This window comes from Arvicola amphibius, chromosome 12, assembly GCF_903992535.2.
Source record: "Arvicola amphibius chromosome 12, mArvAmp1.2, whole genome shotgun sequence".
NCBI classification, from domain to species: domain Eukaryota; kingdom Metazoa; phylum Chordata; class Mammalia; order Rodentia; family Cricetidae; genus Arvicola; species Arvicola amphibius.
The window spans coordinates 17575914-17603861 of NC_052058.2; the positions used below are offsets into that span (position 1 = coordinate 17575914).

The following is a 27948-nucleotide window of genomic DNA, read 5'->3' on the forward strand; positions in this document are numbered from 1 at the left end:
AACTAATTACTAAAACCTTTGTTACTTTTTTAGAAAGTAGCTTTGCTTTATTTACTAGTGTATGACATTATATGAAATTCTGTTTCATTAAGGACTTCCTTAATAAACACTTAGGTTATTTAATAAAACTTGATATTGTTTCAGGATACCATGAAAATTTGAAGAGATTCCTTACAAGAATCTTCAGTAGTGAAAGTTGTATATTTTCTTTTCTACATATTTTTTACTTATAAGCACAATATTTATTTACAGTGACCATGGTTGTCCATGACAACCTAGACAGGGACATTTATAGATGTGAATGTAATGATTCTAGAATTAGTCATTAATTTCTCTTAGTGATTATGAGGAGATAGAAAGATCTGTATGTTGCGACTGTTAATACTTTGGAATATCTAGTTTTATTTGCTGTCTGGTTAGAATACCAGTAAAAGAACCCTCCAACTGTCCTTTTACCACAGACTTGGAATTTTTATAAGTCCTCTGATATTCTTCTGAAATAATGATATATTTTTAATACAGAAAGAGAGACTTATTCGCATGCTGAGTTGAAGACAGATTGTGTAATTCTCAAATCTTTAATTTAAAAATTTATATCTATGGGTGTCTTGCTTACATATATATCTGTGCACCACATGCGTGCCTAGAGTCTTACAGGCTAGTAAAGAGCCTTGAATTACCTGGAAATAGAGTTAGAGACAGCTGTGAACCAGTGTGATTGCTGAGAATCAAACATGAGTCCTCTGGAAGAGCAAGTGAGCTTACTCACTAAGTAACCTCTCCAGCCTATATAGCTCTCACTTCTAATAATACTCTTAACTCTGCATTTCATCCTTTCTAGAAAATTTAAGCCAGTAACTTTAAGAGCAGCTTCCACTTGTATAATTAAATGATACCGTTGAGCTATCTCCTTACTTGTATATAGCAAAATTTTAAATATATTGGTAATGTACGGCTAGAGTTTATGCCACTGCCAATATTGTACCTTTTTTTTTTCTTTTAGTATTTCTGCTTGTAGTGATGAGCTGCAGGCAGGCCTGCTTTTCGTCCCGCCCGGCTCCCGGCCGCCTGGCTAGCTTATGCCCCGAAATAACGACACACAAACTGTATTCATTTAAACACTTCCTGGCCCATTAGTTTCAGCCTCTTACTCACATCTTGACTAACCCATATCGAATAATCTGTGTAGCACCACAAAGTGGTGTCTAACTGGGAAAGATTCAGCATGTCTGACCTGGTGGCTGGCTGTCTCATGATCATGAATGAATCATTCAGTTTCTACAGGTAAGCTTGTGAGATATCAGCATCTGTCTGGATGCGCAGAAGCCTAGTAAATAGAAACTGCACTTTCATTTCCCAGGCACCCAGACTCAAATAATCACACAGAAACTATATTAATTACAGCATTATTTGGCCAATGGCTTTGGCATATTCCTAGCTAGCTATTACATATTAAATTAACCCATTTCTATTAATTTATGTATTGCCATGAGGCTGTGGCTTACCTGTAAGGGTCTAACATATTTCTTCTATGGAGGCTACATAGTGTCTCTTTGACTCTGCCCTCCCTCCACCTTTGGATTTGCCACCTGGCTTTACTGTGCTAAGCCTTTGGCTGAAATAGCTTTATTCATCATCCAATAAAAGTAATCCATATAAAGAATGACCATCTCACATCATCTCCCCTTTTCTGTCTAAATAAAAAGAAAGGTTTTAACTTTAACATAGTAAAATTACTTAATAACAAAGCATTTATCAAACAAGAATTACAGTTACAATATTTAGTCTAGGCAAAAATTGAAGAAAAAATCTATTACCTATTTCATCTTTGTGAGTGTAAAGTTTCGTATTTGCTTTATCTTTTATAATAACTAAGAAAAACTATAACTGTCTTAAATTCCATCAAAGACCCTAGAAGGATATAATATTACCTAAGTAAACAGGAAGTGCATTTGTAAACAACTTCTAAAACCATATTAGCCTGGAAAGAATCCACAAGTTCCTGTTCTCTGTGGAAATAAAAATAGAACCTCTTTTCCAAAGTGACATATCCTTAGACTCAAATTTTGAAGTCAAGATACTTTTAAAATAAATTTATTGGTTTAGCCTAGCAACCCCTAGAATCAAATATATCTCTGCAGTCAAAAATTTCAACAAAAACAAAATAATATACAATCCAGACTTTTTGTTTTCTATTTTTTATGGCCCATTATGATTTTTTATTCTATTTTTCCTTATATTTTTTGTTATCTATGGCTTTGTCTGTCTTTTATCCTCTCTGTCTTAAAAACATGCACATTTATTAAACTTACTATGGCTTGTTTATAGGCCTTTTTTTTTGTCTGAATCTGTCTTTACTATGTATCTGCAATCCTTCCTGACCAAAAGCATTTTTTAAAATGCTAAGCAGCTGTGACTAGGATTAACCCTGCAGCTTTGCTTGTTGGCTCCACCCCATCCTCCATGGTGGAGGCATGTTCACAACCTCTGTGCTCTTGGCTCCAACTCCAGGGATACAGGGGGTCTTTGTTGACATTAAGCAACTAGTAGCATGCTGCTCACAAACCCATTTAATTGCTCCATAATAGGACTTCCCCAAAGAGTTTGTGCTGGTAGCATGAACCAGGAAGTTGTCTCTTAAAGAAACCATGCCTCTGCTCATTGCCAGCAAACAGCCTATCTGAAAAATATGCTTACCAATAAACTGCAATTGATTCCCATTTTTGTGGGTCTAGAAACACTTTTTTTTAATGCTTCCTTAGGCTTTATGTGGAGGTATGTTGCTGAACATTGGGGCACCATTATGTAAACAGAGATTGTGCTTTCATTTCCCAGCCACCCAGACTAAAATAATCACACAGAAACTATATTAATTATAGCACTGCTTGGCCAGTGACTTAGGCATATTTTAGCTAGCTTTTACATATTAAATTAACCCATATCTAATAATTTATTTATCGCCATGAGGCTGTGGCTTACCAGTAAGATTTTGGCATCTTTTTCTTTTGGCAGCTATATGGTGTCTCCTTCAACTCTGCTTTCTCTATCTCTGTTTGAATTTCCTGCCTGGCTTAACTACACTAAGCCATTGGCCGAACAGCTTTATTCATCAACCAATGAAAGCAACCAGTATACAGAAGAATATCCCACATCAGTTAGATCTGCTTGTGTAGAATAGAAATCTGCCTTCTTGAGCCATAGACCGTATTGGTCTCTAAAACTGAAATTGGTTCATCTGTGCTAAAGTGAGGTATAGGGTGAATGGTAAAAATTATTTATTGATAATGCATCTGTATATGTATATATGCATCTATATCTATCTATCTATCTATCTATCTATCTATCTATCTATCTATCTATCCATCCATCTATCATCTGTTTGTTTATTCTTCCTGACCTATAATAGAACAAACGTTTCTCATCTCAGGGTCACCCTTGTGACCTTGCCTTTAGAGGGTTCAGAGGCACCTCCAGAATACAATTGAATGAATGATGAGCATTTAACACACTCAGTTCCATGCTCATTCAATCTCTTTTCTGGTGCTGTTTTGGAATGTATGTTGGTCACCAAGATCTAGAATGTGCTGAGCAGGAATTCCTTGTTACCTCCTTGTGCCTGAGGCATCATGATGGCTAAAAATTGAATTTCTCAGGCAGCCTTTCCACTGACCTTGGAATGTACTCTAAATTTCAGTTGTTTATCTTTACTATGAGGTATAAAAGCTTTGGAAACAATGATTAAGAATAGCTAAGAATTTTAGAGTTTTATTCTACACACCAACTAAACAGAAAGAAACTAAGTGGGTTGTTAATTTTTTTTGTCCACAGATCGCCATGAAAAATAGTTTTAAAAAGTTTTTTGTTTGTTTGTTTTGGGGTTTTTTATAGTTTTTTTGTTGTTTGTTTGTTTTTGAAACAGGGATTCTTTGTATAGCTTTAGAGCCTGTCCTGGAACTAGCTCTTGTAGTCCGTGTTGGCCTTGAACTCACAGAAATCCTCCCATCTCTTCTTCCCAAGTGGTGGGATTAAAGGCATGTACCACTACTACCTAGCTTAAAAGGATTTTAAGTTTACAATTTCTTCATGCACTAATGGAATCAAGATCACTGTCAAATAATGTTTACCACTTGAGTTGTGCAATAAATATTACCATTTATTGATATAGTAATTATATATGGCATTGTATCTTAATAACGCCCAGCCCAAAAGTGTGATATTCCTCAGAGTAATACAAATGGTATTGTCTAGATTTTTTATTTATAGGCATATTTCTCAGAGTAATATAAATGGTATTGTCTAGATTTTTTTTTCTCATGGTTTATTTTTTTTTATATTTAAAAATTTCCATCTCCTTCCCTCCTCCTACCCCCTCCCTCCGCTCCTCCTACCCCTTCCCTCCCCTCCTTCTCCCCCTTCCCTCCCCTTCCCTCCACCCATACCTCCCCTCCCTCCCTCTCAAGGCCAAGGAGCCATCAGGGTTCCCCACTCTATGCTAAGTCCTAAGTCCTCCCAACTCCCCCCAGGTCCAGGAATGTGATCGACCAAGCTGAGAAGGCTCCCACAGAGCCCGTCCATGCAGAAGAATCAGAGCCCAGCGCCAATGTCCTTTGCTTCTCAGTCAGCCCCTGCTGTTGGCCACATTCAGAGAGACGGATTTGGTCGCATGATCCATCAGTCCCATTCCAACTGGAGTTGGTGATCTCCCTTTAGTTCTGTCCCACCGTCTCCATGAGTGAACGCACCCCTCACGTTCCTGACTTTCTCCCTCATGTTCTCGCTCCTTCTGCTCCTCATCAGGACCTTGTGAGCTTTTTTATTTATAGGCATTGCATAAATTTTTAATTTTATTTTTATTTTTCCATTTTTATTTTACTTTTTTAAAAAAGAAAACAAACTATGTTTTTTCATTTTATGTACCAATCCCATTTCCCACTCCCTCCCCATACCCCATCCACTCCTCAGAGAGGGTAAGGCACATTGCTCTGAGGAAGGTTCAAGGCCCTCCCTAGTATATGTAGGCTGATAGATATAATATCCATCAACAAGGTATCCATCCAAAGATAATGCGTTCCCAAAAAGCCAGTACAACAGTAGGAATATTCCTGCTTTTGCTAGCTGTGCATCTGTTAACTGTAAGCTACTATAGTATCCTTAATCTAGGAAGCTTATATAGAAGTAAAACAGATGTTTTAAATTTTGAAAATTGAGAGTGCTTGAACAATAACAAATAATGAAGTTTGCATTTACTAGAAAGAAAGGAAAACCATGAGATTTAAAAGAGAAAATCAAAGAGAGAGCATTTTCAAATGTTTAGTTCCTTATTTACACAGTAGAACTGGATTTTAACTAATCTAATACGCAAATTGTTGACATTAAGAGTTCTGAGACAGTGAATCTTAGATGTTTAGGTGAATTTGTGGATCCTGCAAGCTCATAAATCACCTCACTTATGATTTTTTTATATATTGTATAAGAACATTAGTGAATCATGTGCAAAATACTGAGTATATAATGATTGTATATTACTTCCTAATTTATCTTGATATAAGATTAGACTTGATTTAAAAAAAAATATGGAGTATTTTCTAAGGTGATGACCTCTGTTTATTCTTTGGTGATAAGTGATTTTTTGTCATTCATAATGCAATATTTTAGGTGTGATAAAATATGATTATGATAAAAACAAGTAATTGATGAATGAAAGTAGACATGTAAAATAACTAAGAAATAGATGTTTATATTTTATTTTATTTAAAAACTAATGAAAGTACTTTAACAAACTTACTGAACTGAAGAAATATTTTTGTAGGTTTTCATGCTTGAACTTTGCATTTTTATTAAAAGAAAGTATTATTCAGGAGTTCTCAGGACATTTTGATAACTTAAAATCATCCTCTAAATTGCCCAGCATTGTGGCATGCACTGTACAGCAGGAGCATTGCCCTTAAAGCCACATGGATTTGCATCATGAATTCCAGGACAATCTGGGCTACACAGCTAGACTTTCACCCAAAACAAACAAAAACATTGTTTTTTGTCTGTTTGTTTTGTTGTTTTACGAAAAGTATACCAGTTTTTGGGCCACCAGCTCCCAAATCATAACTCATGTTGAATACTCGGCCTAGCTTAGGCTTTTTGTTTGTTTATTTGCTAGCTCTTTTAACTTAAAATAATCTGTTTCACTTTATCTACCTTTTGTTTCAGGGTTTTTTACTTTTTCTTTACGTATATCTTGTTTTCTCATGTCTGGCTGACTAGCAGCTGAGTGACTTCTGGCCCCGGGTGGGTGTCTATTTCATTTTCTCCTCCTTCTATTTCTCTCTTTTCTCCTGAGCCTAGATTTCTCCTGTTTATTCTCTCTGCCTGCCAGCTTTCCTTTTCCCTCTTCTGCCTAGCTATTGGCCATTCAGCTCTTTATTAGATGAATCAGGTGTCAGCTCTTTGTTGACCAAGCAGGCAAGGTCAACAGATGCAACATATCTGTATGTAATTAAACAAATGCAGCATAAACAAATGTAACACATCTTTGAGGCAGATTTGTGTAATATATACAAACTAGATTGTAATGGGTGCATAGTAGGATAGAAGATTTATTCTTTTTTTCTAATGCATATTTATTATTTGATCTTTTACAAAAACTGTTTCACAACAGAATAGACATTAAATTCTCCATTATTAAGAAATGATTGTCACAGTTTTAATTCTTTTTTTATTCATATCATTGTATGCTTAAAACCCTCATTTCAAATAGGTACTGTAATTGAGTATTGTGTGCAAATGAAAGTTAGGTATGTAAAAATTAATGTGTCAGAGATTATCAGTGAGATGGAGCAGAGCACTAATTTAATAGAAGCCACCAGACTTCACTCAATACCCTAATCATTTTGCTGCCTCCCCCCGCCATGTATTGTGTTCCTGTGACCTTTACTGTGACTCCTTACCACTTCTTACCATCATCTCTAAGCTTATCTCATTAGAATATCATTGTACTACTTTTTGAAGAGAAGCTAATACAGTAATATAAAAGGAATGATAGCCAACTGCCTTGATTTACTCAAGAATTTCCAGTTAGAACATTTTAAAGTTCCATGTTCTTATAACCAACTTTTGGGACAACTGGCAACAGTGGTCACCATTGTTCTGTACTTGTCTATCACTTGTCATTGACTTCATTTCTTTCCTCAGCTGAGATTGAGGCCACAAATCTTGGTGCAGTTCAGGATTTTTTCTATTTATTTATTTGTTTGTTTGTTTGTTTAGTTTATTAAAATTTTGTCTCCTCCCCGCCTCCCACTTACCTCCCCCTCCCCCTCCACTCCCCCTCCCTCTCATGTCCGAAGAGCAGTCAGGGTTCTCTGCCCTGTGGGAATTCCAAGTTCCTACCCCCTCCATCCAGGTATAGGAAGGTGAGCATCCAAACAGGCCAGGCCCCCCCAAAGCCAGTATGTGTAGTAGGATCCAAATCCAGTGCCATTGTCCTTGGCTTCTCAGCAGCCCTCATTGTCCGCCATGTTCAGGGAGTCTGGTTTTATTCCGTGCTTTTTCAGTCTCAGTCCAGCTGGCCTTGGTGAGCTCTGTAAAAATAAATTTTACCCAAATTTTGGGGAAAAAAGTTTATTTATTTTGGATTCTTTTTTCTTTTGTTTAAAACTAATCATTCAGAATAGGTTTTTTTCAAATGCAGCAAAATAATATTTCTCTTTTTAATAGTACTTTCTGGGAGCTGACAAGATGGCTCAGTGGCTAAGAGCATTAGCTGCTCTTCTAGAGGACCTGGGTTCAATTCCCAGAATCCACATGGCAGCTTAATTCCAATTCCAGGGGTCTAACATCTTTATACATACATACATGGAAGCAAAACATCAGTGCACATAAAATAAGAATAAATAAATCATTAATAAGTCTTTTAAAAGAATACTTTCTGATGCATATAAATGAGCAGGATTGGTGTAATATATACAAACTAGATTATAGTGTGTGTATAGTAGGATAGAAGATTTATTCACTTTTTTCTAATTGGTATTATTTGATTTACAAAAACTATACATTATGTTTATAAGAATTACTATTTTTAGAAATATTATAGAATAATTTTAAATTCTTTAACACATTAGTTAAATAAGGACTAGTATGAATATTCATAGAAAACACATTTTACAATAATTAAGAACAGAGAATGTAGGTTGTATTCAGCAAGGCAACTGAGTTTCAGCATGTGCCTCGTTTCAACTGTGGCAAGTTAGAGGGCGCTGAACAAGAAATGTGTTTAGAAGAGGCCCAGAGAAAAGCAAGACTAACTATAGCAGAGAAAGATAAGAAGAACACTCTTGAGAATTCTTGGTTGGAGTTAATACTCAGGACTTAATGCTATTTGTGCAAATTGGGCTTTATTTCTAGGTTGTAGGTTGGTAGAAAAATAAAATAAGGATGCAAGCAAATGTATCTGAATTTGGATAAAATAGCTTAATTTTTGGAAAATAGTTTAATGGTATAGTTAAGGTTCTTTTTATCACTGTAAATAAGCTGAAGAAACAGTTACTGTTCAGAAGTACATTTTGTTTGGAATGTATTGGACATTCAGTTCAATCAAATAATCTGTTTAAGTGCTATATAAAAAGATATGTCTGCTGTGGTTTCTGCTTTAAACATATCTTGCTCACTTAATTTTTGATTATATAAAATATGACCATATTGCAGATGTTGTGTACATATTTGTATGATTTGTATCTAGCCTACCTATGTTCATATGTGGCATTCTCTACGTTTCAAATTAACTTGAGAGTTCTGAAAAATACTTTGAATGCCATATTAAGGTATCTACTCCTTAAATAAAAGTTAAGTATTCTGCACCTTGTTAAGGTGCTTTTTACACTTCGTATTCTGTATGCAGCTGTATGATTATATCTCAATCCACACAGATCTCCCATGTGATGATAACTGCAGCTGAAGTTTGAGTGGGAGGGTCAACTACACTGGTATTCTTAATTGTGTTGGCTTTGGCAAAATTTCTTGTTCCCTGAGCATCTCATAACTTGAGATGTCTGATTTTTGCCAAAGGTTAACTCTTTACAATTCTCTTTGTTACCTATCAATTAAAGGTGGGTTCAGAGACTCCAGCTTTATAACATATTTCACTTTGGTATCCTTTTTCTTTTTATGTTTAAAAGAGTTGGGTTCTTTTATTTAGTAAGAACTACAAAGGAATTATCTTCTCTTACAAAACTCAAACTATCAAAAGGATGTTTCTGTAAGCAAAAATCAGTATGCTAACTGTCAAGGGAAGTATTGAAACTGACAGTAGGCGATATGAAACTTGGGTTGTGTAAATACTTTACAGTACAAAGTATTGATGTTGCTTACTGAGATTGATTCTGATTAGTCTTTTATCATTAGAACTTAATCAGGAATGGTTCTTAAGGCTATACTACTTTTTCCACTGATGTTAAAGTAGTCAGTAATTTTTTTCACAACAAATGTTTGATAGAAGATCCTTCATTTTACATGTGAAGTTATAGGACTTGCAAGGCCTGACAACTCCATTAAATATACCCGTGTCTCTTTCTAGTACTTTATTAATCATTTTCTGAAACTGTTCTCATGTTGAAACTTATAAAATGATTTGTGCTGTTTTTACACAGTTGGAGAATTTGATGCTGGATAAAGATGGCCATATAAAAATTACAGATTTTGGACTTTGCAAAGAAGGAATCACAGATGCAGCCACCATGAAGACATTCTGTGGTACCCCAGAATATCTGGCACCAGAGGTAGGCCTAAATTCCATTTAAAAGAACAATAGCACTAGTGTTTCTCAAGGGGAAAAATATTTTTTCAAGTTGCAGTATTTCTAAAAAACAACAAAAAACCCACAAGATTTCGATCAAAATTTATTTTGCCTTTACATTTAATGGGGTATTTTCAGGCTACAGATGTGGAAATTAAATTTTGTAGTTTGTAATAAAGTTTTTAATATGTTAAAGTTTGTGATGGTTTTAGTAAAGTAGATTAAATCATATTTTTGGCTATACATTTTATTTTGTCTTATTTCTTTTTACTTTACTTTGCTTATGAAAATAGAATAATTGACTAATTCAATAAGCATATTTATAGTTTTTTAAACAATCTTGGACTTTACGAAGAAGCAGCGATTATAGTACTTGGTGTTCATGCTTAACTACTGGAAATTGGGGGGTTTTTGGAAAAGGAAAAAAAATCACATTTTGGGGCTCACAAGAAAAGAGAAGGAGGAGGCTCCCAATCCATGAGGTGATCATTAGTTTATTTAATAATCTATTGTGTTTCTGCTCTGTTTTGAGGATTTGTGTGTGTGTGTGTGATGTGCCAGTGTAGGAGAAAGATAGAAAATGACTGCTCTCAAGGAACTTCTTCTATAGGACAGAAGGAAGTCTATATAACATAAGACTATATATAACATAATACATAAAGTTCCATAGAGAAGAAAAGGGGAAGATGAAGGGAAAGATGTAATGTGGTGCAACGATCTTAGGTGTCCCTGTTAGTATTGCTGTGTAACAACGTACTCAAATGATCCGTGATGAAACAGAAACTCATGTAACCTTGGATTTCTTTACATCAAGCGTGCGGATGGGGCTGCACAGATGGCTTTGTTTTGTTCTGCTCACACGTGTTCTTAGCCAAAAGACTTCACTGCTTAGAGAATGAAATTATCTAGAAGCACCTTCACTCTTCTGTGTGGCAGCTGCTGCTAGTCATTAATGTTGACAGGATCGCTTACAGCTTCTCTATGGCTCTGGTTTCTTCAAAATGGCTAGGATTCTTTGGCCTGAAGATCTAACAGTAAATGGCATAGGAAAAAATAAACAATCTTAAACTCCCCCAGTCCTTCCCTCTTTCTCTTTTGTTTTTAGTCTAGTAAGCTGTTAAAAAAAAAAGTTCAGTTTTTAAAGATTCTTTTTCAGTTTTTGTTATTTGGTTACAGTTCACATCTCATATACATTTTTAGTAAATAATTTACTTTTTAAAATGTTTAGAGTTTTATGCAACCATCATTTCTATTTCCAAAATGTTTTAGTAATTCCAGCTATGACCTCACCTTCATTAGTTTCTCATCCTTTCTCTCTAGGCTCTCCATGTAGCTTTTTGAACATTTCATGTAAATAAAATTATATGGCATGATGCCTTCTATGTCTGGCTCTTTCCCTTAGCAAATTGTCTTTGAATTTCACCCACATTGTACCCTTTTGGCTGTTAAGGAAAATGTTGCTAAGATCATTTGTGTGTCATCTCATTTTTTGGCCTTTTTTTCAAAGGATCCACATCACTTTTATTATATGTTTATTCCTTGAAGCTGTTGTAAGCACTCAGACTCAAACAGTACATACATAGATTATATCACCCATTACAGTGGAGTATGTGAGGTGGAGTTACTGCAGATGCATTTGGATAACAAAATCTTCCACAGATAGATGGTTACAAGAGGGATGTTTGCTCAGATACATGAGTAGTAAATAGGAGGAAACCAGCACAGAGGAAGAGGAAGGCAGAGTGGTGGGAGCTGTACCAGTGGCCCCACCCCCTTAGAGTGCAGCCAAAACTGTGTGGCTGATGTTAAAGGTGAAGGAATCTTCCTTTGATGAGTAGGATTTCTGTTATTAATCATCACTCTGTCCCTGTGACATTTGAAATAACGTGAAATATAGTGAAATTCATTTTTCATTTTAGTAATCTGAACCCAGCTAGGGGGATATTGTGGGGTAAACAATAATTCAGGGTTCTTTACAAAACAAAAAACTTATTTATTCTTTGAGAGTGTCATCTATGTAAATAATATATTTTGGTCATATTACTCCTCTGTACTTCGCAGGAGGATCACTAGGGGGGCATTGTGGGGTAAATAATTCAGGGTTCTTTAAAAAATACAAAAAAGTATTTATTCTTCGAGAGTGTCATCTATGTAAATAATATATTTTGGTCATATTACTCCTCTGTACTTCCCAGGAGGATCAGGATTCTAATTAGGGTTGCTAGACCACAAAGCCTACCTTTCATCTTCAATTATATGAATGATGGCCCGACAGGAAACGATAATCAGAAGAAATTAGAAATTAGAATAAATTATGTATGTATTAGCATGTTGCCTTACAATATTAGTTTTTTAAACTAGGAGTTCAATTAGCATTTCAAAAGGCCTAGTGATTATAAATAAGTGCTAATACTTAAAATATAGTACATTTCCAAGTGTTGTTGTCTTGCCAAACATATAATTTTCTCTGTTATAGAGGCTAAAGTTTAAAATTCTGTTTTTGTGAAAGAAATGAAATTTTAGAAAATATGTTTTGTTGATTCAAATATAAGATCGTATTTTCTGTACTAGTTTTGTTTTTGTGAGAGTCAGGGAAACAAATTCTTTGTTTTTCTGGTATTCAGTTGCCTTTGCTATACATTTGTGATGAATGATGACATCCCAGATTTAGAATACCAAAATTAGTTATGTCACAATTAGGAGAAATTATTCTGGAGAAGATAAACATGTCTCATTTGAGAAGCAGATGATCTCCTAAGAAACAAAAAAAATACTGTTTTCTGTGGAGACATCAACTGAAAGACAAAACAAAGAAATGAATGTAAAGAGACTTGTTTCTAAGAGTTACCAATACTCAAGAAACCATGTTTCTTTAAAAAAACATTAAGTAGTCATTCTACATATTTAATATTTTTATTTTATTATTTTATTGTTTGTGCATTTATGCATGTGTTTGTATAGGCTGACATATACACGTGGCAGTCAGTAGACAGCCTTTAGACACTCATTCTCTCTTTATACCATATGGGTCCTGGGAATCAAACTCAGTTTGTCAAGTTTTTAGCAAGCATTTTTTACCCCCTGAGCCATCCCCTGGTTAATTCCTGCATATCTTTTTAAAGTATTAGAGCCTTTAAAAAGCAATTTGTTTATCCATGATTGATACAGATATTTTATTAATTTAAATTTTGACACATTTATAGAAAAAGTGATCATTGCAGTTCTTTTCTTTGTAGATGACAGACTTTGAAACAACCAATTTTTCAAGTAATTTAAATTATGTGTCCTAAATATCTATATCTTTTAGTACATTTTTGTTATATCGGAATATCTTGGAATATATTTACCTTACCTACGACATAAAAATGTACTTTCATATTCTAGTCATCAATTTGTGCCATGTCATTGAATAATATCTATTTGTAGAGAAAAGAAATACTGAATACTTAACAAGCTTTTAGGCTTTATGGTAGATTCTAGGTATACAGAAAAACTAGGAAATGATTATGTTCAATTATCTTTTGGTTTAGTAAAGTGATAGAGTATAATTAATACAGGTTGCTGCTCAGGAAAATAACATCTAGAGTTGCATATAACGGAGGACAAAATAAGCCCTCCTGGGGAGTGTGGCATAGGGATCCTAACACAGAATAGGATGAGGGAGGATGGACACATGGCTAATGGTTGGAATGCAAAGGAACTCATTTGGAATCCCTTGGGTAAAGGAGTACCTGTGAATTGTAAGCCAGGGATGTAATACAGTGGGATTCACATGGTCAGCTAGAGAGACTATCTCATGCTGAAACTAGCTTTCTCTTTACTTTCAGATAGTGTCTGCCATGTTTTGAACCTTTCATTTCTATTCTGTACCATTCTCAATGCTGATCTTTTCTTGATAGGAAGATAAGATCAGTGCATCCTTGACTGCTGCTCTTGTGCAAGAATCTTGTTGGTGTTCTCCCTTCTGCTCCCTGAGCACTGTCTGTACAGATTGTGGGCATCATGCAGCAGCCTTCCTCTTAACCTGCGTGCTCTTCTTTTCGGTTATTTCTATCTGATTGTAGTGATTGCTATTTAATTCGGATGGTGTTAACAGCAAAGACTTTTCAAAAAGCATATGAGAAGTCATCTAATGCCAGTTTATTAAATGCCTTTTGTATCAGACCTACAGCACATTTAGGTAGATGCTTACATTTATATGGACTCTGATTGTTATTATTATTTGGTAAATATCACCTGAAAAGGTAATTTTTCTAGGTAAAATACTATTAATTGAAAAATGAATGCCTAAGTAAGTATTTTCTCTTAACCTCTTTTGATGAATAATGATGTTTCCACTATAATACCTTTAGTGGCAGTTTACTGATAGGAAGATAATCTTTGAGGAGATTACATAGATTAGGATCTGACAAACTGTAAACTAGACATCTCATGTGCAGCATCTCTGGAAAGGCATTGATATGTACAGCTTTAAATGAGTTCATTTTTCTTGTTGTAGTCCAAGGAAATGGAACCAATCCATTAGAAAATTATAGACCATAAGATGTCTTGAGAGGATTCTGTTTTTGTAGTCTATGCTGGCTTTAAACACCTAAAAATTATAAAAGAAATTAGAAATCACTTACAATTTTTTAAAATTTCATTATTTAGTTTGGATCCTATTAAATCCAGATGATTTTATGCAGTGCTAATTATTTGGAGTCTCAGCTTTGCTCTTGAGTTAGCAGTACCTGCTCAACTTTCCAACTGTAAAACAGTTTGAAAATCAAATGTAGCTTACATGCAAGACCCAACAAAATTAAAAGTGTTAAGTGCGTTTTGGCAGTTCACTTTTATTGTGCCCAGTCCTCAAATGTACCAGCAGATAATCATCTGAATGTTAGTTATTTTTCACATGCTTATGTGATCACACAAAAAGTACATGCTAAAAAGAAGCAGATGGTGACAGATGGGCAAGGTTGAGGAAGGTGGTTTGGGGAACCCAGAGAAATGCACTTCTGTAATAGTGTAAAAATAAAACTATTTGATAACCAACTAAAAAAAACCACAGAGATTCTGAAATGATTTGATTTTTAAGAAATGTATAATATCTAGTTGTGGCTATTTTTTGAAAATGGAAATAGGAAATTTTATTTTTCTAAGTGTATAAAGTGCATTTTCCTCCTACTGACTAAAAATGTAATTTTAAATTCACTCTTTTTAGTTCTCAGAGCCCATTTCTAAACATTTGCTTATTAGAATTCTGTATATTTTTCTTTTAAAATCTATGTCTAATATGATATGAAGTATTGAGAATATATGAAATGCTTCTGAAAATTATAACTTTTGGTAAAGAAATTTGTTTAATTGTAATAAATCATAGTACAAATGAAAATTAATTACATAAAATTTTTAAATCAGAAATATGCATTAACTTCCTAAGAACTAAGTAGGAGCATGGAAAAAATGACTGTGAGGCAATGTAGGATTAAGGGACAGAACGTTTAGGAGACTCTTCCAGTATCATCTTTGGGAACTCTGGGTGAGAGATGAGTGGCCAGTTACGTGTGCTTGCATCTTTAATCTGCAGGCAGAAATAGTAATGTGCACAGCTATGTTCAGAGTAGTCCTTGAACAGGTTTTTGCTATATTCCTAAAAGCTATGAAATTATTTTACACTACTGAGCCTTGTGAAAAAGTGTTATTTTAAAACTTCCTTTTTCTGACAGTCTCGAAAGATGTCATCGCTAGTATTACCAGGAAGTTAAATACTTTAAGTTCCATCAGGGGCATAGTAATTAGTTCCGGTTGTTGTCTGCTTGATAGTTAGAATTTATATTTAAGAATCTCTATCAGATGAGTTGGCTTGTTACTTGATTAAATTTATGTCTTTGCTATGGTCCTATTATGGGTGACATTAACAGTCATCCCAATGTCACATAATTGGATATTGTTTAAACGTGAAGTCAAATAGAATAAATGCCCCTTAACTTTTACAGCTAGTGCTTTTTACTAATTTGGTAGGGTTTTTTTTTGTTGTTGTTGTTGTTAGCTAAATCCCACATAAGCTTCTTTTTAACTTGATAAATCAGAAAATTTGGTATGATTTTAGATGAAGTCCAAGGTTTAATTGTAAATTTTCTGACTCCGGATGATATATAAAACAGTAACCTTAAGTTAGTTACTTAAGGAACACTAATGATACCTATTTTTACTTGAGTTACAATGACACAGTTTCTTAGAATTCATTAATGTCTATTGCTTTGCCATTGAAGAAGCAGTAGAGAACTATAGGAAGATATATGTATGTATGATTTAGTTCCTGATATTTATTCACCTGGCTTTTGTCTTGAGGGATTTTTCTGATCTGACTTTGGTTTGCTTTTGAAATTGTGATGTTAGTTGCCTTTAGGCATTTGTACACTGATAGGTGGTAACATAAAACTTAGAGCAATAACATGACATTTATGGATGCCATATTAAGAGTTAGAGCAGTTGGCATTAAATATTCCCTCTCGAAAAACCAAAAAAAAATGTTATTTAAAATAATAATATGAAAAATATTAACAAACCATGAAACTCAGAATTTTATGAATTATAAATTCTTACAAATTATAAATTATTCTTGAAACTATACTCTTAAAATCTGAATAAGAAAACTTGTCATTTTTTATCAAGTTCCAATTTAATAAAATATCAGATGATGAGAGGAATAGAGAAATAACCTTTAGAAATGATGAAGTATATATATTTATGTTTTTACATAACATATATATCAGTTACCTGAGATGTGGGGTTACCAAAGAAAAAATTTGAAAAAGTGGTAAATTGGTTCATCCAAGTTCACAGTTTACTTTCACAACATAGGTGTGTAGACAGTTTGTTTAGATGTTTGATTTTTCTCCCATCTGTTCTGTCAGGATTATTGATTGAACAGCAAGCCACTTCAGGGCATACATCGTCTCCTTATAATTGGTAGCCTTGGGTGCATTGTTTGGCCTGACTAGCAAACTGAGAACGGTGTCCCTTTACTTACAGTAAATCTTGTTTGGTAAAATAATACTGGAAATAAAATGTTTTTGAAAATGCCTATTATGTTAATGTTGGAAGCATTTACTTGATAATGTCATTTTGTAATACACAACTTTTAAATATCTTTCAATTACTGTTTAAGAGCTTATTTGTCAATTACAATTGTTTTTCATTTACCTACATTTTAAAAATAAGTGTAAGTATTTTCATCAGCTGTTAACAAATGCTTGGTGTTGACTGATGCCTGCTTTAACATGCTTGAATATTGGGTTTTATTATGTCTGAGGGTAAGGCAATTTCTGGGTTCTGGTAGGAAAATTGAAACCCAGCCTGTTTCTTGGAGTTTGTGCTGTTTGACTTTTGGTTTTACATGGTCTTTCCTCACTTAATGGCTTATACCTTTTCTTTTAGTACATTTTCTTTTGTCCTTGTTTTTGTGGAAATTGATTTGAGTGGACAGGCTACATCTAAAATTACAAAGGGCATTAGGATGGAAGGCAGCACTAAATGTCTGCACCCTTGCTGAGGTAAACATCTGTGTCATTTTAAGATAAGGGTTGCTTAGGTCATTTCACCAAAATCAGGTTTTTTTTTTTTTTCCAACTTCTTATCAGAATATGTTCTGATCTGCAATTATAGCCTAAGAAGGTGATAGAGTAAGTTGAATGGAGCTGAAGTATATTTCCCTATTACTGTGCTTTTAGACCACTGTTTTTCATACCCTTAGCAGTTTCACAGTGACCATGAAATTGATGAGCTGGTTTGCTACAGAAAAGCAATCATTTGAAGTGAACAGAGAGATTTTTAACAATTACCTTAAAAAGTGCAAATTTTACACTACTAGAATTTTAGAAAAATAAGGAGTTTGAATAAGGAAGAAAAACTTTTTTCCCAAAAATAATATAAAATACTTATGTTTGGAATAATTAATTTCAATTGGAAATTTGAGAGTATTTCACAGAATTATGTTTTAAAAGCATTCTATTTAAAGAGAAAATATATAATATGAATAGTAGAGTATGTTTCACATTGTGTGTCTATGTAGAATGTAACAGTCATTTCTATCTTTTATTTCTTGAACATTTCACCTCACAACTTACATAAAATATTTCTTTGTTGTTGATAGCAAAGGTTCTTGAGAGTGTGGCTGAGTTGTTAGACTGTGTTCCCAGCAATGCTAAAGTCTGCATGTCAGTAATACAATGCATACTATCAGGATTGTTGACCACAAAGAGATACAGCAAACATTTCCAATTATGTGATCATGTATCTGTATGTCAGTGAAGGTCCATGTGTCAGATGTAAAACCACCTATATTAAGAATGTGTTTATTTTAAAAGGTAAATAAAATGTATTACATTTTATCTAACAGTTTTTTCTTACAATGTAGTTTTGGTTTTCAGTTGCTATTCTCTTCCAAATGAAACCCTCTTTTTATGTACTCCTGCCCTTCTGGCTGAAAACCAGGTATTTAAACAAAAATAAAGGATTGCCAGTTTTGCCAGCTGGGGATGAGAACCCGGCTGGTGAAATGTGGGTTCAGAAGGCAGTTAATCCAGCTTTATGCTTTTTATGGTTTCATGAAAAAAGAGGTTAAAAACCAGATTTGGCTCCTTTTCATGTATGCCACTGTTTTGTTGGTATTGTAGGAATCCAGTTAGAGATTAGTTAGGTTTTTGTTTTGCTTTGTTATTTGGTAAAATCCTGTAGCAGTTGGATAAAGATAAAGATCTAGAAAACTATGCACTCCATTGTGAACTTTGAGATAGTCACTCTTACTTTAAAAGGTCCACAGTATATTTTAAGAAATAAAAAATTCCATATGCTTCTTGAGGCTATTTGTATTCTGTTTGTTCCCATATTACTTACTCAGATACATCGAGTGTGAATGTTTTGTCTATTAAAAAACTAAAGTTTCTCTTTCAGAAAATAGTTTCTTTAGTCACAGTAACCAGGCTTTTGATCTTAAGTTACAGATGATTTTCTTGGTTTCTTTGGCAATAAACAAGTATATGGATGAAGTTTTTACATTCTGCCCTTTATCTTTAAACTTTTCTGCTCAAATGCCCTTTGTAGTAGTTAACTTTAATGTAACTATCAGAAATACATAAAATTCAGTAAAGCATTTGATTAATTCAAAATAAGGGTTTTCTACTTGATGTAATTCATATTCTAGACCAGGTTTACTCAAAGCTTGAAAGGGTCAGATAAACTGAAGTTTAATATTAATTCAAATGTAGTTATGTAAATAAAGTACTGGACGTTGTCTCTACGTGAGGGTTATTCCATTGAACAAGAGTCACATTTGCCGGAAGGTTATAACTTAGTGGTAGAACACATGGCCTACCGTGCACAAGGCCTTGGACTCTCCATTGCAGTTCAATGCTGGGGTCAGCACACATAGTAAGTGGCCATGTTTGGATTTGAAGAGTGTTTTAATGTAACCAAGTGATATCTTTGTGCCATAACTAAATTGTTTTTGCATCATATATATATATATATATATATATATATATATATATATATATATATATATATATACACACACACACACACACACACACACACACACACATATATGGACATATACCACAAAGATTCCATAGATTCTCTCTGTTTCTCTCTGTATCTCTGTCTCTCTCTCTCTTTCTGTCTCTCTCTCTCTTTCTCTTTGAGACAGAGTTTCTCTTTGTAGCCCTGGCTGTCCTGGAACCTACTTTGTATGCGAAAGATCCACTGTGTCTGCCTCTTGAGTGCTGTGCCACCACATCTGGCTAAAGTTTGTTGTTTCTGAGACTTCAGATATAAAAAAGATTATATTTCTGAACAGTAAATACTGTTACTCATTTCCTTCATTATTTTCTGAAAGATTTTAAACATATAAGGGATCCCATAAGTTGTCATATTTATTGTTTTACAGCCACACTCTATACTATCATCCTTTAAATTGTTTGGTGTTTTCATCTTTCACTGTTAGATTTGTATTATTGTCTTTAAATTTTTTTTTTAGATTTTGTGTGTATAAATGTTTTGCATGTCTCGGGGGGGAGGGGTGTGGACGCGCGCGCGCATCACTAGATGCCCAAAGAGGAGGATGTCTAACCCCTTTAAATTGGAGGTACAGATTTTTGTGAGTCACCAGGTGGATTCTGGGACTGGAACCCACCTCTTCTAAGTACTCTTAGCCACAGAGCCAGCTTTCCACCCCGTTTTCTTTCTTGTTTTAAATTTACTTCTTAAAGTAAAATGTACAATGCACAATATGTGATCTGTCACCAGCATGGCCTAATTTTTTTTAAGTTGTTGGAAGGACTCAGAGTGTGAAATGCAGTAGACCTAAAAGAAAATAAGCAAACATACTAGCTGATGGTTTTCATTTCGTTATGTAGATTTGGATATACTTCAAATTCATTTAAGAAAATCTTTATGACTTTTGCTTTTTGTACATTGAATGTTTCTGAATTTTGTTAACTGTTTTATATAAGTAATTAAATGTTTTTTTGTTTTCATATAGAATTTACTTTTTTTGAATGATACTTTAACCGTTAATGTACATGGACTAGGCATGGCACTCCAGAGGCAGACAAACAGATCTCTATGAATTTGAGGCCAGTTTAGCCTACATAGGAAGTTCCAGGCCAGCCAAGGTCACATAGTGAGAGTGGATGATGATGATGATGATGATGATGATGATGATGATAGATTATGATGATGATGGTAGATAGATTATGATGATAATGAGCAACAATAATAATAATTTTGCTGGTTTCACTTCTAGGTATTAGAAGATAATGACTATGGCCGAGCAGTAGACTGGTGGGGCCTGGGTGTTGTCATGTATGAAATGATGTGTGGGAGGTTGCCTTTCTACAACCAGGATCATGAGAAACTCTTTGAACTAATACTAATGGAAGACATTAAATTTCCCCGAACACTCTCTTCAGATGCAAAATCATTGCTTTCAGGGCTCTTGATAAAGGATCCAAATAAACGGTAAGCCTTGATATCAGTCTATAAGTTGCTGATAAATTTGGTTAGAGTTCATAATTTGAAAATAAATTGAAATATACATGATTCCAGGAACCATTGTATTTGGCGTAGACATTTTCCCACTGAGATACTGACTTATTTTTAAGTTCATAATATAAAACAGTTTAAAAACACATAAGCTGTTTCTTAATTTGAAAATATTATACAAACTTTTCAAATAAGGACTTTTGAGAAATCTTTATGATTATGAGTAAAAAAATGTCTTAATTACCCTAGGAATGGAAGGGTTTCCTTTTTCTTTCAGTCCCTAGGACTTCCTGATTCACATCATAGAAAAAAAAGGCTTGTTTCTACTCTTTCTGCCACTAATCCAGGTTAATATTTCTATTTTTGTTTATTTGTTTGTTTTATTGGTTGAAGATTTCTCTGAAGCTTTGGAGGCTGTACTGTACTAACTCTGTAGACCAGTCTGGCCTCGAACTCACAGAGATCCGCCTGTCTCTGCCTCCCAGGTGCTGGGGTTAAAGGAGTGTGCCACCAGTGCCCGGCAACATTTCTCTTTTTTGTTATTTTTTTTTCAGGTATGGCTGAAAAATTGGTTGTAAGGCGAGACACTGTAATTTTGTTTTTACAGATATGTTTTGGTTATGATCTAAGCTCTCTTATAGCCTTTACTGCTCAGTTGCTGTATTTTGTCCATTTATGTATTAATTTACAATATACTCACTAGTTATATGTGGAATAATTTGTTTATAAAATGACCCATAACTTGAGGTAGTGTTTATCTTCTCCACCTTCCCATAATGTGTGTGTGCGTGTGTGCGTGTGCGAGAGAGAGAGAGAGAGAGAGAGAGAGAGAGAGGGAGAGAGAGGTGGGGGTTGGGGGGACGGAGGGAGGGAGGGAGGGACGGAGGCAGGCAGGCAGGCAAACAGGCAGGTAGACAGAGTCTGTCCTCTACCCATAAGTATCAAAACTTCCTTGAAAGCTCATTAATCTCTAAGCATCTAGAGAATAGACGACTTCATCTTTTTGGTTGTCCAGAATACCTCACCTAATGTTTTACCAATGTTTTTTTATTCATTCTTAGCATATATTTGAGAGACCCTTTAATGTTTGAAAGAAGTATGTGAATTCTTAGAACTTGATCTTTGTTTCCTTTAGAAGAGGTGTTCACTGTAGGTATCTAATTGTTCAGTGTCTAAGAATGTGGGGCTGGAGAGGTGATATAAGTGGTTAAATGACTGGCTGCTCTTGCAGAGGATCCAGGTTCTGTTCCCAGCACCAACCTAATGGTGTACAGCCATCTGTAACTCAGTCCAAGGGCTCTAACACTTTCTTCTCATCTCCTGAGGTGCGCCAAACATGGAAGATACACACACACACACACACACACACACACACACACACACACACACACGTATGTAGGCAAAATGCTTATACACATAAAATAAAAAATAAATTTTTAAGAATGCCATACTGCTTTCAGCAGAAATAACCATATATAATAGTTTACTATCACTTTTTTATTTCTTTTATTTCTCTTGATTCTTTGTATATTTCGCATCATGCATTTTGATCCCACTTCTCTCTGTCCCCTTTCATTCACCCTCTGCCTTGCAACTTCCTCCCAAAACAAACCAAATTTAAAAGAAAAAACAAAAACAAACAAAATGAGAGGAGAGAGAGGAGGGAGGGAGAGAAGGAGGTAAGGAGAAGGGGAGGGAGGAAGAGAGGGAGGGAGGGAATCTTGTTGTGGAAGCTGCAGTGTGGACTGTTGAGTCACACAATTCACCCTTTAGTCTGTTCATCTTTACTTGCCAGTGCTCATTGCTGTAAGTAATTGACTTGACTAAAGGTTTGTGGCTTCTGCTACACCACCAATAATGGACTCTCACTGGGGGATCCTCTTGGATATCCTGTTGTTGTCCTGTGTCATGGATTTGTAGGTTCTTCTTTCACATGCTTCAATAGTTCATAGATTCAGTGGGTGCTGAGGTGGGACAACTTATAGCCCTGTCTGTGCCTGGGTGGTAGTTGGATTGGTCAGCTCACCAGCTTTTCCCTCTCCAGCACTGCCTAGACTAGCTCACCTAGTGCAGCCTGCAGCAAGGAGCGGGTCCAGTTTTCCTGCTCTCAGTCACCCAAACTCACACCACCAGGACCAACTCTACTATTTTGTCCAGGCAAGGTACAGGGCCCCCTCTCCTGATTGCTATGGGGAGCATATTGGGGTCGGGAGTGGGGGTACTCAGCTGTCCTGCTCTCATGCCGTCAGGGCTGGCTCTCCTGTGTTGATATCAGCAGGGTCAGCACTAGTGTGTTGCCTTGGTGGGTGCAGGGTCTGCTCTACAGTGTGATGCAGCTAGTGATGGATGGGGATAGTTCTCTCACTCTTGAGACCCTGGACCAGCTCTCTCATCTGCTTAGGTGGTAATGATGGTGTCCGAGGTCCATATTGCTGCAGGGGCCATACTGATCTGGTGACATGTGCTGCAACTGGGACATGGAGACTCTGGGCCTGAGCTGCTGCCAAGATCCATGTCTGGGGCCCTTGTTAGCACAGGGATTAAAGGAACCATGCCATGCTGAGCAAGCCCCTTGCTGAGTACTGCAGGATAGCTGACTCTGCCCCTTAGAAGAGAGCTGACCTCTGCACTAGGAAAAGATGGCCCCACTCCTCAACACAGGTGTGCACTTCACCTAGACAGTACATTAGAGCAGACTCTGTGTTCAGGGATACAGGTGAGCCCACTGTGAAGGAGAGCAGGAGAGCTGCCCCCTCCCCATCTGCCATGTAGTGGCATGGGTAAGGGAAAGAAGCCTCATCACTTTGTTTTGTGAAGACCATTCAAACACTGTAGTGAGTGATCTTTAGTGACTGAGGTGTTTCCTTAGACTTACAAAAAGATTTTTATCCTTTTTTCCCTGAGTGGGTGCTTTTCTGTTGTTTTAGTTTGCTTTTTTAAGGGGCCTTCCAGAGTAGATCGAGTAGATACTATAAACATTTCATGTGCAGTATGTAAGTGATGTGTCTGTGGTCTCACTGAAAATTCATGTGGAGCCAGAATAGAAATCCAAATTTTCTGATGTGTGCATAGTATTTCTCATCTTGTCTGCAGTACCAACTTCTCAGTATAGTTTTTGAGGTGTATTGCAGTTAAGGTGATTATTCCAGCTATGTAATGAGCAGAGTTTGCTGAAAGGTTGTTTTTAAGCAGAGCTGTGCCTACCATTTCATCTTTTTGAGTGGAGGAGAATCTGATATTTGACTTGGTTTCAAGGGCAGTGAATTTTTATCCCATCTTTTTCTTACTCTTCTAGACAACTTTGGTCACTTCTTGTTCTGTGGTGTCTCTGTAAGTTTCTGGCAAAACCAAGTCTTGTTTATGTTTTTTGTGTCTCATTAACTTATCTACTATTGGCTCATTCCCATTGTACAGATAGCACATAGTAGGTAGTTAGAAACTTTTGAATATATGTTAGGTAAATTTCAAGAATGTTAGGGCCCTGATACATATTTTCTTCTCTCAGGCTTATAAAGCTCTTTTATATAAAGTGTCAAGTCTCTGTACTGCTGCATCAAAGTACTGAGGATGCAGAGATAGACAGCATGAGCACATCTTTCTAAACATTTATAGAATAACAAGGGGCATAAACCTATTTGCATATTTTTAGGCCAAACTATGTGCAAATGCTCTTGATCATTAGCTCAGCCTAAAAGATTTTGAGAACCTGAGCTGGCTTCAGACATCATTTGCATGTAAAATATAGTCAAACTTGCACATGAACATGGCATTTGAAAAGCTCCGTGAGTTGAGCACCATTGAAAGATGAAACAGGTGTATTAGACTATAAGGGTCTTATGTTTCTTAGAAAATAATCTTTATTCGGGGAAGGATGAAAAAACAGAAGAATGCTTTATAGAAAGAGATGGCATAATGAGATATGTGTGAAGAGAAAGCAGCCCTGGCAGCTGTGGAGTGGTCTGATGTGAAAGGTAAAGGACAGGAAGACAGAACACTGTACAAAGTCTGTATGACACAGACAGTACTCAGGATGCTGAGGCAAGAGGATTGAGGGTTTGAGGCCAGCCTGAACACTATAGGAAGATTATATCTTAAAAACAATAAGCAAATATTTCTAGATAAGAAAGCAGGTTCTTTAAAAGATTTTTTAAAAAAACAAACAATACAGTTGCGAATAAATAAAAATGTAAGAAGTTGGTATGGATAATCCTAGAAGTACCCAGTTAGGGTGATTAATTTAGGGGGTACACGCAAAGATAGAGGCTTATAGTGGTGGGTGCTGAGAGTAGCTTTATAGCAAGTCTAAGGTTTCACTGGCAAACCTAGATGGAAATGTCAAGTAATCATCTGGAAGAAATGCAGCTAATGCTTAAAAGAGTCATGGTAGCCAACTATAGATTTGGGTGGTCCCTGGCATCTAGGAGGTAACTGGAGACTGAAAAGTAGCTCAGGAAGGAGAGTGTGGAAAGAGGAGAGCTGGGCAGAAACCTGGGAAATAACAGTTTAGCTCTAGGAAAAGAAAGCCAGCAACATTCTCCAGAAGGTTTTGAACATAATCAGATATACTGGGATTTCTTTTTTCATTCAGCTACTTTAAGTGCTGTTTATTTATTTATTTATTTATTTATTTTGTATTCTTTGATGAATTGCTGTGACTTCTCCTAAAGGATTAACCATCTTTGGGCTTTTTTAATATAATATTTTATTGATTATTGATTATTTGGGAATTTCACATCATGTACCCCAATAACACTCACTTCCCAGTCCTCCCAAGTCTGCCTGCCCACCCTTGTGAACTCTCTCCCAAAAAAGAAGAGAAAAGAGGGAAAGGAAGAAGAGGAAGGGGAAGAAGATGAGGAAGAAGAAGAAAAGGAAGAGGAAGAAAATGAAGAACTACTGCAGGTCCAATTTGTGTTGCCCATATACTCCCATTGGCCAACCCCTTAGAGAAAACTGAAACCTTTCCACCCACACTTCCACCAGAAGCTTATTCTCTGTTACTCTGTGGCCCTTCTGCATGTCTTTCCTTTATTCTCCAGTACAGCTTACATGAAAACCACCACCTCATGCTGGGTATACTACTATAGGAAAATAGGAGTTCTGTGATGTTCCTCATAGTAAGGAATACATGGGAGCTAACGGCTTATTTGGTATTCTGATGTTGAAGTTTATGGTCTTAGGCATAAAAAAGTTCAAAACATCAGTTTAACTCATATTTTAACATCGTTTTAAAGTATTTAAATTATATATTAGGGGGCCATTGACATTAAAGTTTTTGACAGCTTCATACTTTAAAGAATTTTATACTAATGGATTTGAGCTTCTAAAATGAAATCTATAACTATAATTTCAGGATTGCATAGCATTCACTGGCACTATCTTATGTATCTTGATAAACATGCTAGCTATTTCCTAAGCCAATTATTGCAAAAGAACTGGGGTTTTATACAAAAATGAAGAACTAAATCCAGGTTGACATTTTTTTAACTTATAGAATGACTGCTTCTCTAATTCATGTGCCTTCTCAAGTACACATAAAACAATATTGTGAACTATAAACAAACTGTAAACTGTAAGAAAATAGAGTTCTGATTTTTTTATGCAAACTAGGTTTGATTTATACTTTGAAATATTAAATTCTTTTCAGAAATAAATATTTTGGTGTTTTTGCTTTTTTTGTTCCTTAGGCCAGGTTTAGGATCACTTTGTTAACCCAGTACTGATCTCTGCCTCCCAGGGAGATTCAGCATACCAGGGGAGAGATAACATCCCCTGGAAAAAACAGGAATCATTGCTTAATCTTAAATACGAAATCATAAGACTGAAGGTTCCAGATAAGAACTTTGCTATCCTATTTTACAGTCTAATGTTTTTCTCTGGAGTGTTTTATTTAAAGACTTCTCTGAAGATCCTAGAGCAGACTTGCTTGCATTTCACACCAAAGCTATTCATGTATCTACTAGTAGTGTCAGGTTACTTTCGATGAGTTAGGTCCTGATAGCCACAGTTCAGGGACAGTTGGTCTGTCCTTACTTTCCTTGGCTGTTTGGTTTTTTGTTTTGTTTTGTTTTGTTTTGTTTTCTGGCTAGTGGTATGTTCATGTTGGCATGCACAGATCACCAGAACTAGTTGTTAAATTTCCAGGGATGTAGTAAGCTGTACCTTTTATTCAACAGTCATTGATTGTTTTAATTAAATGATACAAATTAAATCAAGAATGGTACAAACAAAATAATAAGTCACAATTTATCACTCTAATGATTTGTTCCATGTTCTCGTTTCTGAGGTTGTATTTGTGTGTAAACAATATAGTAATTTGATCTACTATGGTATTTTGAAATTGGCTATGGGGGTAGCATTTCTACTACCTAAATTGACGAGTCCTTTAAGTGAGTGTTTGCTTTGTTGCTTTTATTCTTTACACCTAATACAGTGATGAAGGAAAGGTTAATAGACGAGATTTGGTTGAAGAACATTTGGTTTCTGGGACATTGTAAATGCCGGGAGAGGTAGAGGAAGTGCTCTTTCCGTGGAGAGTTGCACGTCTTTCAGCACTCACTGACAGAAGCAGATCATGGTTGCTGTTTATCATGTGGCTTTCTTCTCTGGCTTTACCATAAACAGACAGTACCATGTCAGAACTAATTAGAAAACATACTCATTTATAGTTGAATTTGTAATTGAGCAAAAATGAAATGTTTTCTGTGAGAATTTTGCGCTGGTTGATAATGGAAACATTCTATTTTTTTTCTTTGTATTTATTACACTTCACATCCTTTATAATAGTAAAAATCATAATGAACTCATACACACATGCATCTGTGTTTGATTAACTTCAAAGAGAGTTTCCTATGTTAGATCCAAACTCCAATATGTTCCTTTACTTTGTTTTTCTCTCATTTTTTTTTTGTTTCCTTCTCCTTCCTTTCCAGTTTTATTTTTCATACATATTTTCTTTTTAATGAACAGGTACTAAATTAAATCTTAAAAGATACAAAATAATTGTTTTTTTTCCCTATTTTTAACTTTTATTTTTATGTTCTGAATTGCACAGCAGATTAACTTGTAAGAATGTTTCATGGGTAACAATATTGTCTCTGTGCAATTCTTTAGCAATATGACAGCATTGTGAGATT

The 27948-nt window shown here is 35.4% G+C and overlaps 1 protein-coding gene across 3 annotated transcripts in view; it reads left to right on the plus strand.

Annotated features, from left to right (window-relative positions):
* Positions 1-27948, plus strand: part of Akt3 (AKT serine/threonine kinase 3) — a 237517-nt gene that overhangs the window by 187724 nt on the left and 21845 nt on the right. For 2 of the 3 annotated variants that reach the window (XM_038348695.1, XM_038348694.1), the window contains exons 10-11: positions 9639-9767; positions 20574-20788. In XM_038348695.1, coding sequence (XP_038204623.1) covers positions 9639-9767; positions 20574-20788 — 344 coding nt within the window. Of the gene's footprint in view, positions 1-9638; positions 9768-20573; positions 20789-25576; positions 26355-27948 lie in introns of those variants that run through there. The other variant, XM_038348696.1, reaches the window with a different exon arrangement.